General features: G+C 35.3%; 1 protein-coding gene and 1 long non-coding RNA gene across 7 annotated transcripts in view; one reads left to right on the top strand and one right to left on the bottom strand.

The window, feature by feature from the left end:
- Positions 1 to 14790, top strand: part of LOC109088440 (calcium/calmodulin-dependent 3',5'-cyclic nucleotide phosphodiesterase 1A-like) — a 93763-nt gene that overhangs the window by 40408 nt on the left and 38565 nt on the right. Inside the window, exon 1 of one of the 6 annotated variants that reach the window (XM_042731764.1) lies at positions 6801 to 7192. The exons of the other annotated variants lie outside the window; for them this stretch is intronic. Coding sequence (XP_042587698.1) covers positions 7140 to 7192 — 53 coding nt within the window. The 5' untranslated portion in view covers positions 6801 to 7139. Of the gene's footprint in view, positions 1 to 6800; positions 7193 to 14790 lie in introns of those variants that run through there. 6 annotated transcript variants of the gene reach the window in all.
- On the bottom strand, positions 1124 to 3417 carry LOC122138518. The gene is made up of 3 exons (XR_006155645.1): positions 3127 to 3417; positions 2822 to 3012; positions 1124 to 2114 (listed from the first exon to the last, which is right to left on the bottom strand). It is a non-coding gene; the product is annotated as an uncharacterized LOC122138518 (long non-coding RNA).

Below are 14790 nucleotides of genomic sequence, written 5' to 3'. Positions count from 1 at the left end.
ACAATGAAATATTTTACGGGCAAATCATGTACAAAGTTGTAACTTTAAGGGTGAAATGTGAATATTGTGCACATTTTGTACAAGAAATGTTAGGAGAAAAAGAAGTTAACATGTCATTGCAACATTACTGAGAGCTCTTTTACTACGTCTGTCCCTGAAAGTGAGATTCCTGACACATGCTGTTTTAAGATGCCGTGGTAACACATTCGATAAAGAGTGCATTTGTATTGTGGAACAAATGTTGTTAATCATGAGGTGATGAAGGCACTTTAGGACAGGAATGCAGAGAAAGCAGCAGCAGTTTGTTGCCATAGAGACCAAAAGCGCAACTTGTGGTGCAAGGCATTTGTTCAGCGTTCTACCTGCAGTTAATCTAGATACAAAAGGTTTGAACGCATTTTACAAGAGATAAACACTTTACTAGAAAGAAATATAGATTTGACGAGGGAAAGGAATGAAGGTTTACTTCTGTGATGTGGAGTTCTGGTGAACAGCATGTATAAAACTAGAGAAATGATATGAAGTAAATGATGTATGAGGTAATAGAAATCAACCTTTTTCCACCATTTGATGAATTACTGCTACCACATGGTCAAAACACTGCAAAAATCTTATACTTAAGGAGTATTTTGGTCAAATTTTCCATAAAAACAAGATCAACAAGATTTGTAACTTAAAACAACACTTTTACTTAAAGCAACACTGCAAAGGATAAAAAAAATATATTTAAAATTGTAATAACATTTAACAAAATTGCTGTTTTACAATATTTTTGATCAAATAAATGCAGCTTTGGTAATCATAAGAGACTTCTTTCAAAAACAAAAAAAATCTTAGATTTTTCTTAACTTTTGACTAGTAATATATATTGAATATGTTTTTGTTTTTTTTGGTCTTAATTGTCTTTGAAAATATTTTACTGTACAAAAGGTCAAAAAGATTCTTTCTTTTCAAGTTTATAACACAATCATCTCACATTTACCACCTTTTTATAGATAAAAATGGTGTTAATTGAGATTTTCTTTAGTAACACACAATGTATAATAACCCTAATTTAAAAAATAATTTAAAAAAAAACTAAAAAGAAGGACAGTGATGAAATTTATACTCAAGAAGTTGCATTGATCATTTATGTGCCTGGACAGACTTGATTGCAGATGTTTAGCAAATAACACTCAGGTTTTGCACTGAAATACCACACGCAAAAGTAGTATTTGTGACTCTGCTCAATAGTAGGCAGGTTTTCATTACAGATTTGTGCAAAGTTTTGCGATATGTTATAAATGTCGATTAAAAAAACTATTGCTAATATTCCTTTTTCAAATTGCCTGAGAAGCCACCTCATGAGAATGCAAAAACCTTTTTGCGATATATCAGAGTTTTTGCGAAATTGAAATGTTTCCATTAGGCGCATTTTCAATTAGCGAAATTTGAAGTTTAATGGAAACGTGGCTTGTGTCTATATAATAAGCCAAAGCATTCATCTGCTTTTGCAGCCTGTTGAGGTCAGTGTTGTGGCTTTGTAACCTGACATCGTCTGACTTCGCAACATAAGTTTGAGAATCAGGTGCTGCTTTATTATATCATAGTCTTGGCATCAGACAGTCTATCCATTGGCCATCTGATACACATGCACATACACTAAAATCAAGCCAAATTGGTATTTTTCTCTTGGCCAGGAATGGGACTAGTTTTACCATTACTGTAATGCAGGATGGTGGTGACCTTTAACGTTAAAGAAAGAAAACATACATTAAACTCAATATTAGTGTCATGTGGCTTCTCTGGTGTGGTACCCAAGAAGAGCAGACAGAGCAACCTGTGCGTTTGTGCTTTTAACATATTATTGGAGAAGTCCAATAATAATTCTTTAAGTCTGTATTGTCCTTTTGAATATCTGCTGGATTCCTGGATTGTGAAGTCTGTTGCTATAGATACTGTGGCTGGAGGCTTTCATTGGGTGTGAGACTTATCCTCTATCTTTGATCTCTTCATTGGTTACTTTCTCCTGTATTATACCATGTGGATATGTTCAGTCATGTCTGTATGACATTTTATATTTGGCTGAGGTAGTGTTTTCCACATTGTGGTGATTCCATCTTCACATTTCCATTCTGGCTTAAAAAAAACATCAAGGATTGTGGTAGGATAAGTTTTCTATACCGCAATCTCAGATATTTTTGGCTGCATATGGTATTCTGTGCTGTTTCAAATACTAATTTGCAGTAAGTGTTCAAGACTTGGTGTTTTCCTATGTGATTTGGAAAACGGCAGATGTTTCTTCAGCTGTTGTTTTTATCCATATCTGAAATGTTACTCAAAAATTTATTCAAAATGATATTTATACAGATAATTATTTGAATACACTTCTTCAATGAGCCAGTCAGTATTTTTATGTTATTGCTTTAAATAATAAATGGCTGGTTTTAAAATCAAACATCATTTTAAATAAATTAAAAATAAAACACCAAAAACTAAAATATATATATATTTTTTAAAGCTACAAGTGAATTTAGGCATCACGACATTATAATGTACAGTCTAAAAATGGATATATGTAAGGTTAACATTTAACTATGTTATTAAATTATTAGAGTTTTTAAAGATTCATTTTGTGCACATTAAATTTAAATGTAAAAATTAGGTAAATAAGCATGCACAATTAAATATATAGGCCAATGTGCATCCAAAACTGATAAAAAAATAAAAACTCTAAAATTAGCCACTATGGTACTGTGCATCTCTAAACATGTTCATTAGAAGTTTTAAAAATAATGCAGTTTGATATATAGTCGTGTATATCCAAGGAGGTGTACTATACCTGGAGAGCGTTATCTGTTAGCTTTCCCATTCATCTCAATGGCCAGTTATATGAGCTGTACAATAAATGCCATGCATCACTGAGTCGTGGGAAATGACATCATGACAATGTTGATTTGCTGATGGCTCCTCAAGAATGCACACAGTGCTACAGCCTTCACTAGCAACTATGCTGTGCTGTGACGTCAAAGGCTGCAGATGTGGAAAAATATCCCATTTCACATTTTTAAGAGAATTCAAAATGAATCCAGCAATGGCAAACATCTGCTATAATTTGACAAATTAAAAAGTAAATATGTTGCTTACAAAAATATTATTCTGTGAGAACACACTGCTACTTTTGAATGGCTGTCAAGGGAGTTGCATTTTAGAAACAGATGGTGTAGATACAACATCTACCAACAGGGTCTAGAGGGGTAAAAACAACATGCAAGGAAGCTGTTTTGTTGTCATGTGACAAGAAAACCAGGAAATTATATCAAACAGGCCCTCATGACTATTTTGTAGTGACGGGAGTGTCACAATCTCCCTCTAGGAGATAACAAAAATAACTCTTTACTAATCCAAAGTAGAGACAGGAAACCAGGGAAACATCCAACAGGAAACATCCGACAAACAAGAACTGAAAGGACTAGGGCTTTTAAAGGCAGGATAATTGGGGAGGAACAAGACACACCTGGAATCAAATTAACACAATCAGCATGAGGAAGAAACTAGGTCACATGGGCAAAAACACACACAGGTAAGTCCATAGTCCTGACAGGGAGAAACAAAGCTTTTCAAAGCATTGAATCAATTGAGCCAATTGTTTCGGAAAATGATTCGATGTTTCGAAACACTTGAAACAGCACATGCCGGCGACACCTGCTGGCGAATACATTGTAAAAGCATCAAGAACTCAGACCAAACTAGAAATACCATTTTTAAAATAAATAATTAACACTGATTTATGTAATTATTTAATAAATTAAGTGTTTTAATTAGAGCTGTCTATAAAAACCAGCAGGCAAGAGTAGTGTTATCGGTCAGGAGAAGGAGGTGGATTTAATTATATCGTAAGCTCATTATGTTATTTTTAATGTATGATGTGATTTGTAGGTGTGTTTTACACATTGTTTACAATTATTTAAACTATATAGCCATCTGTGTTAAAGGGAAGTTATCTTTTGTTTAACCCACAACATCTGGCCCTGAATTCTTTATTTTTTATAGTAAAATTTCGTGGTATTTCATGTCACATGATTAACTGGGCAACCAGAAGTGGTTCATGGGTTCACTTTGAGATCAACAACCCCTAGTGGTGGACCATTGTGAACCATTTCAAAATGTTTCGAATCATCGTTTGCTAAAATCACATGACCTGGCCGTTTTGTTGCGATTTTGGTATGAATTAATAGAAAATGATTGGTTTGTTTTTTTTGGTTTCGTGAAGCAGTGTTTTGAACGCGCCCATCACTACTATGCAAGGTCAGTAGGTTTTGACCTATTTATGATATTGCAAGATTAGTTTGGGTTCTTTTATGACTCAAAGAAAATGTTAATTAACAAATATTGATTTTTTTTTTTTAACGATTATGATTTTCCCCTTGACACACCACTTGATTCATTAATTCTGTAGAAAATGCTTTGTAGAATTTTGTAGAAAATAATATGAACATTTTTCAAAAGTGCATGAAGCAAACAGATTGCATTTTCTACGAACTTGGCACATGCATTTGAAACTAGATTTTACATTTAAAAACAAAGCTTTTTTAAATGTAAAATCTAGTCTTCTTTTCATCATCTCAGATCTCCTTATTTATCATTGAGCATTAATCCATTATTTAAATGGCATCAGATAACAGATGACTGCCTAAACCGTCTGCTGTATTCTGGCTTTCTGAGCCTCATTGATTGCCTCACAGATGAGTAAACAGTTTAAATTGTCCATATTTTATTTGATGGGCCAGTTCAAAGTAACTCAAACATTACCTGCACCCCCCCCCCCCCCATCCCTTTTACCTGAAAACATGGGAAATGTTTGCTTGAGAGTAATGCTGACTTAATGTGGAATTTCCTACATTTGAGTATAAATCTCGATGACGTTTTTACCACTTTTAGCCCAGTGCTACATATTTTATTAGTGTATGCTGAAAATATAGTACTTCTTCATTTTCATTTCATTTGTATTTGGACTAGTCTAGTATTTCTCTTTGACACATCAGCATCCTGGTTTTCATATTTTTGGCTTTATTTTGTCCACTGCCTTATTAAGACATTTTAGTCTTGCTCTCCAGTGCCCATGTTTATGTAACATGTCTGGGTTTTATATGCCGTTTTTTTGGTTGACTAAGTGTTGTCGAATTTGTCATATATTAACAATGCACGTTATGTCTGAATATGATTACCTTGATGATGAGTTTTCCCAAATTAAAAGTCTGCTGTGACCCCTGATGCACTCTTAATGGGTTTGCAGTACTGTACTTACGTCAGTCTTTTCATAGGGATTTTGCTTTATATGTTGTAAACGTGTTTTTTCCCCCAGAGCTGCACATGCGGTCTACCTTTCTGACCAAAAGAGGAAACAGGCCTAGACTTTTACCCAAAACTTTCAAGACCCTACAAAATCAAAACTTGACTTTTGTGGCTTTTTTTTTTTTTTTTTTTTTTTTGCATTTGAGAAAAAAACAAAAAAAAAACACTTTTAGACTTATGATGAATCTAAACTATAGGCTATTTAAAAATAAGACACAAGCCTATCGAAAATGTCCCATCCCTAATTTTCTATGTCAAGAAGAAACATGTCAAGACAGATCAGAAAACTGAATAGCATGGGATTTTAGAACAGGTTTAATTTTTTTTCTCTCTCTCCAGACAAACATAAAGATGCCATAGAAGAATCATTTCGGCTCCTCAAAGAACTTTTCAGTTAACAGATAGAACAGTTTGTAGAATGGATAGGTCCTTTAAATGTTAAAGGTTCTTGATGTAACCATCGATGCTGATAATGAACCTTTATTTCTAAGAGTATAATATAGATCAGTACTTGTTAGTAGCTAAAAAATAAAATAGCTTACAGTAAAAGGTATTTTTCATAAAGTTGTGCCTTGCATATTTTGATCAGTTGACAGACTGTGAACCTGGAGACATTTATGTGTTCTTTTTAAAGATGGTTTTAATGATCATGCAAATGTAGTTGACAGATATGTTTATTTTTTTCTCTTTTTGATGTGTCGCCATCTGCGTCCATGCCATTAGTTTCTGTGATTGACATCCCCTCTGTCCTGAAGATAATTTTAGTGTTTGCAACTGTTCCTGAGTCAACCCTGGGTGCTTTTGAAGTACCTTTTGATTAAACCACGAGAGACTCCCCTGAAGAGCTCATATCTTTCTTCTCTTCTCCTCTTCCTAACATTTTATGTTCTCCCCGAGGTCCACTTATAAAGTTAGCAACGTTTTTGTAATGCCAAAACGGTCAGTATTTAGTTTTCCATGACAATTTTCCACTCTGTCCCTGACCCTTTGACTGTGTCCTAACCAGGCACGATGCAACAAGCTTCAAATCAGTTTGTCTTTCCACATGCAGATAACATTTCTCAATACCAAATTGGCATTGTTGAAGTGTAAATGTATGTTTTTTTTTTCTGTGTGTGTGTGTGTGTGTGTGTTTGTTCAAATGTGACATCAGAAAGTTAAAGCTAGAAGCAGAAGGTTACAACGAGCTGTTTTAGCATCTGTAGAAGTTATTCAGAGATTAAAAGTTACAGTATGTTTGCAAAGTACACCAAAAGATGAAGGAAAATCAGATTGCTCATGACACAACTGTTTTAAACGCACACCTCCGAAACAAGGACCCGCTCTGCATCGCATAACTTTGTCCACACATCACACTAAACGCAAGCCAGATTGTGATATAATTACTGTTTCCTGACAAGGGTCCAGCCCCTTTTTTGACCAGACCCTGTCCGCCAGCGTTAATTTGCGTGCTTGACAGCTTTTCTGGAAGGGAGAGCGGCTGTACAGGACGTGACTCTTAGAGGAGGCAGGCATTTGGGAAGCGTTTTTGCATGAGGGACAAAGAGATAAGAGCCACCGTGAAGAGTTCAACACTGGCGCAGGAGCTCCGTTGGGTGCCTGGCTCTCTCTGAGCGTTGAGCGTTTGGTGTCTGCCTGAGCGTTTTCTGTGATGTGGCCTCCGTGGCCTTTTGCACTGGGCCGTCAGTGAGCGAGAAAGAGGAGAGGGAGGCTGGATCGGGCAGAGCACACGGCGATGTGAGGAGCAGCTGGGGACAGTCTGAATGAAACCTCAGCTCACACACTCTCTGGACTCGTGCTCTTAAATGGATGAGTATGTGACCATCAAAAGGAAGCTTCTCCATAGACCTATCTTCAGGTAAGAGGGATTCACCTGTGGCTTCCTGGCCGCTCCAATTAAATTTTCATCTTTTGTGACTGAGTTTGTCAGGGAACTCGGTTTTGAAGTTGTAAGTTTGTTTTCTGTAGTCATAAGTCTGAAGAAGATTGGCTTTAGTTTGTATTGTAATTCAGTCATCTCCTTCTTCTTAGATGTTTCTCCTGACAAAAATACTTCTTGAGTTCAAAAGAGATCAGTGTCAACAACGTATTCAGATTTGACCAATCAAAAGTCAAATATCTCAGTATGGATTTATCAACATTTATCCAAGTTATTCATGGGAATTTCATAGTGATATACTCTTACTTTACAACAACAGTTGTCCCATTTCTCTTAAAGAATTGTAGGACAAACATCTGAGACAAAGTCAATATATAAACAAAACTTTGAGAGCGAATAGTGCATCTAAAGCGTGACTTGATTCCCAGGGGCACTTCCAACCTTATCTGCTTTTTATCAGCCACAGTGCATTTCCAAGGAATGGGAGCAAAATACCCTCACTAAATGCCCCCGTTTAATGTGGTTACGCGGTCATTAAAGGCAGAACATTAAGCTGTGGTTCATTGCATTCTCCGTTATTTCAAGCAGGTTGCTAATCACTTTTTTTGCATGTAAAACGGAAGCAGATGTGCAACAGGTACCTCTGCATGCGGTTTCAAACTGGACTTAAAGTTCTATGTTCTTGAGTATAAAAGTCCCACTAGCTGTTTTAAAACCTAGTGAGCTGCATGTGTACATATAGTACTCAGGGTACTAACTCATATGGGACCCTTATAAGTGGCAGATTTGGAACACGCTGCATAGACAACAACAACAACAACATGCGTCAAAAAACAGCAGCTCTCACGCAAAGCTCGATGCTAACATGTTGCAAAGCTAATGGCACTTATATAAGCATAAAAATAAATAGCATGCACACATATTCAGTACAATACTTTTATAGATCATATTGTTATTAAATGTATTACAAAGATGTTTATAATTCGCCTATTTCTCAGTTTTTCCGCCATCTTGGGGAAAATTTTCACTGAACTTGTTGCAGTGCATTATGGAATTGCCTTCTACATGCAGTAATACCTTTAGAATGTAGCCAGAAGTTGTCTTAAAAGTTTTTACAACAGTCTTTGTGTCAGAAGCCTTCCTTCTATGTCTTAACTTCCAATGTTATCTTAGAATTATTTGTATGTTATTATAGAATTTATTCTTATTTTAAATTATTTTATGATTTTAAAATGTAATTTTCATTAATTAAAGTTGTAATAGTTTTATTTGCGTCAAATTATTTAATGTAAGTTTTAGTTTTATTCTGAGAATCTAATATTTTGTTTTATTTTATTACAGCTTTATTTTATTGAGTTTTAGTTTTCGTTAACAATGCCTATGAATGTAACTCACTAGGTTTTAAAACTGAACTGCTGTTGTCAGCTGTATCGAGTTTGCAATAAGGTTGTTTGAGGGACTTCTAGGCTTCTTGGGACTTCTTGGCTACGGAGCCCCGCACATGGCATGCAGGAAAAAATAGTAGGCTAAATCGTGCACACGATTTACTAATTTTTTCCCTCAATGTATTAAAAGGTGATGATGTTTACTATTGCATTCCCTCGATTTACTATTTTGTTCACTCGATTTATAAATTGTGTGCACAATTTACTAATTCGTTCCCTCGATTTGCTAAATCGTGCACACGATTTAGCAAATCGAGGGAACGCAATAGTAAATCGAGGGAACACAATAGTAATCGTGTGCACGTTTTAGTACATTGAGGGAACGAATTAGTAAATCTTGCGCACAATTTATTTATTTTTTCTTGCATGTCATGTGCGGGGCTCCATACTTGGCTTTTCAATTATCTTGAGATGTATTTCTGTATGTGACTCTTGTTCTGTCTTGGGGCTTTCATGGTATGTTTTGTACCCCTGATGTTCCCCTTGAGGTTCCTCTCCTTGCTGACTCCATTATCAGCCTGCTGGGAAGCCTGCATGGGAATATAAGATTTCTGAAACTTGCAGGCTAGGCTCTGGAAATCAGGCTTTTCCTACCATTTGTTTGCAATGAGTAACATCCCATTGGGCAGTTCTACATGACATCTGTAGTCCATCACATGGAGCGCTTTAAAGCATGGTTGTTTACTATGAGGACCAAACAGACAAACTGAATCAGCTGTGATTCAACCAACCAATCGTCATTTTTTTTTCCCCTTTCCCTGCTATTTTTGTTTGTTGGTCCAGACTGGTTTATGCTTATTTAAGGCTGGTAACTGAAATTGTTTGGCCTGCTTGGTACTTTTAGCAACCAAAGAAAATCTTGCTGGTTAGGTTAGTTAAAAGGTTAGTGGGCCAAATCTCACTCAATCTCATGTCCTTCTATATGACTTTCTTTCTTCTGTGGAACTCGATGCTCTTTTTCAAGCAGTTACAATAAATTGGGATTTCATGCTTTTAAAAAGATGCAAAAGTACCATAAAATTATCATAAAAACAGTTCATATGTGATGTCTGATCAAAAGCACACTGGCTGAATCCATTCAGTGGTCAATCAATTTTTGAAAGTAAGAGAAAGTGCATCTCTGATGAAACCGTTATGAACTTTTTTGGATATGCAAGCAGAGTGCATCTAAGAGAATGAAGACTAAATTAGTAAGGTAGATTAAACAACCTATCAGATTGCATTTTTTGCAGATACTATCATAATGTCAAAGGAAAACAATGGAGTGTTGCACATTTTTCAGAGCTGACATTGTGCTTTTGCAAGCTATTAGGAATTCTTTACAAAGCACAGAGGATATCAGTTGAATTAACTCCTTACATTTGACATTAGTTGCCTCAGTTAGGTAGTGGAAAAATATATTTATATATTTATGAATTGAGTCTTGGACTGTGTGGCTTTGAATGCAGAAGAATATAAAAGATTTTGGTTATGAAACCTGCATACGTGAAACACATTTGTTTGTTACACAAAACAGCTGTCCGTCTACTTGAGAGGGGGCACACTGTATAACCTTAGTATTAAAATGTGCAATGTGAGTAATATTTTCTGAAATGTATTACAGGTAAAACATAACTTTGCAAAATATACACTAACATTAAAGAGTTTGGGGTGATTAAGATTTATTTATTTAAATAAATGTAAGTTTTTCTTTTCATCAAAGATTTAAGTAAGTTGGTCATAAATGACAGTGATGACATTAATAATGTTACAAGTATATAAATATTAAGCAGCTGTTTTTAACATTGCTAAAAAAAATATTGAGCAACATATCAACATATTGCAATGATTTCTGAAGGATCATGTGACTGGCGTAATGATGGTGATAAATTAAACAAAAATAAATGGTATGTTAAAATATATTTAAATAGAGGCCAGTTATTTTGAACTGTATTACAATTTTAGAGTATTACTGTTTTTTACCATATTTTGTGCAAAGACATTTCTTTCAGAAACATAAAAAACATGATGACCCAAAACTTTTGCACAGTTGTGCATTAATGCAAATATTAAAAATAGCAATGGTGGAATGTAGTCGATTGAAAAATTCAGTTTACCTTGAAGCCAAACTATGCAGAATGTATGAGCTGAAGAGTAGATATTTACTTTCATAAATTATGCAGAGTTGTTGCCTGAAACCTCTGTAAATCAGCCTAATAGGCCTCTGTAGCTCTCTGTAGATTTTGCTTTTTAAATCAACACTGTCTTTGCCAGGGGTGATTATATATGTTGAGATCCTTTTTATAGCATTTTTATAGATTGTGCTAATTTGTCCTGTGAGATTTAGATGCAATCTGTATCACATGACTCGTCCCTGGCACCCATAATGCAATAGCATCTCACTAAGGTTTGAAACATAAAGATTTGCATACCAGAATCAGTCCTCGATAATCTGTTTTGAGAACATACAGTATGATATCTAGTGTCTGTCACTGTGGAGTAAGTCAGTGGGGAAAACTTTGGCCCATAGTTCCCTGTCAAAGCCAGCAACATTTAGTAAGTTAATGAAAAATATGAACACATTCTTAACCCAGCCTTATTTACCCTGAAGAGCATATTGTGTATTCCTCTTTGGGGAGATTTAGCTTTCAAACCATTGACCTCACAAACACGTCTCCTGACATTTCTGGCTTGTTTCTAAAAGAAAATTGGTCAAGGCTTTTTTAAGGGTAGAGAAAGGCTTTTACTAAAGCAATGTGATAAATGACCCAATTGTGAATAAACAGTTACTATTGGGTTGTGTTTGATCAATCACTGCTCTCTTGTTTAAAGGGGCGTGACATGGCAATACATTTAGGATGATTATGTTACTGCTGTTTCACCCTGCTTATCATATTAATACGCTGTCTGATTAATTTACCTTTCATGTTTAAATACTCAGGAGTTTGTGCATTAATTGGTCAAATAAATCACAGGCACAGTGACTCTGTCGTATTAATTTACCAGATTAATCCATCAGTTTATAATCTGATGACATGACATTTTATAAGAATAAAGCGATGGAAATAAGCCTGTTTTTTATGTTTTATTCTGAAAGTTTGTGTAAAAAGTGTACTTTCTAGGACAATAGGACGATGCAGTGTAATACATGGAAATAATCAATAATGAATACTTGTAGGGTAATAAATGGGAGCAATTGCTGTCCAGTAAAAAATCGTATCATCTGTATCAGGTGAGAAATCTGCACAGATCAAGCACTATTTTATGTTTTAAAAATGTTTTAATGATGGATTTGTTTCTTAGTTATGGAGTTATGGAACAGTTTTGGAACAGTTATTTTTGCATGATCTAAGATAAAGAATTTTAATACAGTTGTTTTACATAATATTACTGATTTGAAGTATGTTATTGAAACATAATCTGTTTTTGGAGATTTTTGCTTGTCCTCATTGAAATAGGCCTAAGCTGTGCTAGTATGACTGGAAAGTAGGTGCCAAAAATGTAACCAAGACGACTGCAGAGTAATTTACATTAACTTTTGCAGAAGTCTTTAAAAGAGACATCTTGTAAGTATGGTAGGGCTTGTGATAAATGACCAGTTCAGGAGCCACTGTTGCACCACCTACATCCTCCTGCTCTCAAGTAACTATTTTTCTAAGGTTTTTCTTTATTCCAAGATGCCTTCATCATTTTCTTTTTTAAAGCAGTCCTTCACTATGATAGCCCTCAATGGTTCGGTGGTTGGTTGAAAGAAGAAAAATGCTTTCAGAAGGAGCCGCTGAAAGAAGTAACTATACTATATGTTTGCTTGGCTATATATCTCTAAAGCTCACTTGCATTTGTTCTGGATCATTTGACATGATGTTATGGTGCCTTTGGAAGCTAGATGGAAGAACTCTGCAGGCGGCGGATGTAATAGAAGCTTGTTTACAGAGTGAAAATGAAACAAGGCGGATGAATTTCCTCAATTTCTGTTGATTAGGGGTTGTTATCATTCAAACGGCTGGAGGAGCATTTACCTCCATGACCCCGGACTTGTTCCTAAGTTGAATAAGCAAGTGTGTTTCACTCAACATTGTGAATACAGAGCAAAGTATTGATAACCAGGCCTTCCTGGACTATCAGAAGTCTGTTTCTCCTTGAATTAAAGGAATAGTTCACCCAAAAATAAAAATTTGCTGAAAATGTACTCATCCTCAGGCCATATTTAGATGAGTTTGGTTGTTTCTTTGGGACAGATATGGAGAAATTTTGGATAACATCATTTGCTCACCAATGAATCCTCTGCAGTGAATGGGTGCCGTCAGAATGAGATTCCAAACAGCTGATAAAACATAACAATAATCCACAAGTAATACATCTTGAGAAGTAAAAAAAGATGCATGTTTGTAAGAAACAAACTCACAGTCTCATTCTGATGGCATCCATTCACTGCAGAGGATCCATTGGTGAGAATGGGATGTTACATTTACATTTTTACATTTATGCATTTAGCAGACGCTTTTATCCAAAGCGACTTACAGTGCATTCAGGCTAACATTTTTTTCTTTTTTTTTTTGAGAGAAATGTTATGCAAAATTTCTTAAAATCTGAAGAAACACACTCGTCTATATTTTGGATGACCTGACAGTTAGTAAATTCTACAAAATATATCTTTATCCTTTTTCTGTTTTAAAATATTCTGTAGTGAATTTTGGATATTAAATATTGTGTAAAATTGTCCATTAAGTATTTGGACACTGAAGTCACTTAAAAAGTCTGAATATCATTAGATTAGATCAGTGGTTCCCAATCCTGGTCCTAGAGAGCCCACAACACTGCACATTTTAGATGTCTCCCTATTCAAACACACCTGATTCAACTCATCCGCTCATTAGTGAAGACTCCAAGACCTCAAATGTGTGTGTCTAGCAGAGGTGGGGGACTCAAGTCAGATGACTTGACTCGAGTCAGACTTAAGTCGCAAATTCTAGGACTTGAGACTTGCTTGACAAATATTCATGAAAGACTTGACTTGAATTTGACTTGATATTCATGACTTGAGACTTGACTCGGACTTGAGTTAAATGACTTGAAATAACTACGTCATTTAACATATTTATTGTCTTATCATCTTTCTTCAATAAATATCTGTTTGTTTTTGAACGCACTGCAACCTAACCAAGTGACACAGCAGGCAAACAGAGTGTGTGCAGTGCGCAGTGTTGCCAAGCGACTTTGTCAATAGATTTAGCGACTTTTAAAAAAAAAAAAACTTCTTGGACAAACCTTATTTAGTCTGAGACTCGCCAGTAGGTCTCTCTTTCCCAGCGCGCGCACACCTCTCTCTGCGTCTGATCTGTTCAGCGAGCGAGATATTCTGTGATTTTTAGTTATTTTTTACTTTATTTTATATGCGAATTTAGAGGAAATTAATTGTCTTTATTTTTTTTGTGTTTGTTTTTTTTAGACAACATCATGATTATGAATCAGGATTTTTGTGCAGATTAACATCTAACGGAGAGCTAGTAGTCTTAATGTGCCGCCTTCAGTCTCTATTTCATATTCACCCCGTTGTCTTACAACAGAAACAGAACAATATACCAGTAAAAACGGTTTAATTGAGAATTTGGCTTCATTAAGATGCAGTTTGTGAGCAGTATGAAATTTATTTTTTTGCAAGTGGAATGGTTATTCACTGTTTATAAGGAAATGTCAGCTTTTTTTGGCAGTAGCATGTGTAGAGTACATTGTCTAATAATTGGTCTTCAGTGTTACTCTTTGAGTGAAAAGCCTATGGATAATTTATGGGGATGCATAAAAGAAAAAAGAAAAATCATACAGTTGCGAACCCAACCATGCATACACAAAAAAACAAAAATGCAAAAAAAAAACTTGCAAGCACAACCATGCACACTCATACACGTGCACACAAATTCTCTCACAAATATTAATAAATCACACTCACTCAAATCACCTCTCTCTCTCCCTCACCCACACACACACACTCACACAGATTAACAATGTACATTATAAACAGGTGCAAGGTTTGTGTGATTCAATTCTTAATATATTTTCTCGTTGCTGTTATTCTTTTGTTAAAAAGGAAGGATCTAACTTAAAGGGATACTCTACTCCAAAATGAAAATTGTCATTAATCACTTACCCCCACAC

This window comes from Cyprinus carpio, chromosome B9 (assembly GCF_018340385.1).
Source record: "Cyprinus carpio isolate SPL01 chromosome B9, ASM1834038v1, whole genome shotgun sequence".
NCBI classification, from domain to species: Eukaryota; Metazoa; Chordata; class Actinopteri; order Cypriniformes; family Cyprinidae; genus Cyprinus; species Cyprinus carpio.
This window is presented reverse-complemented; position numbering and strand designations above follow the sequence as displayed.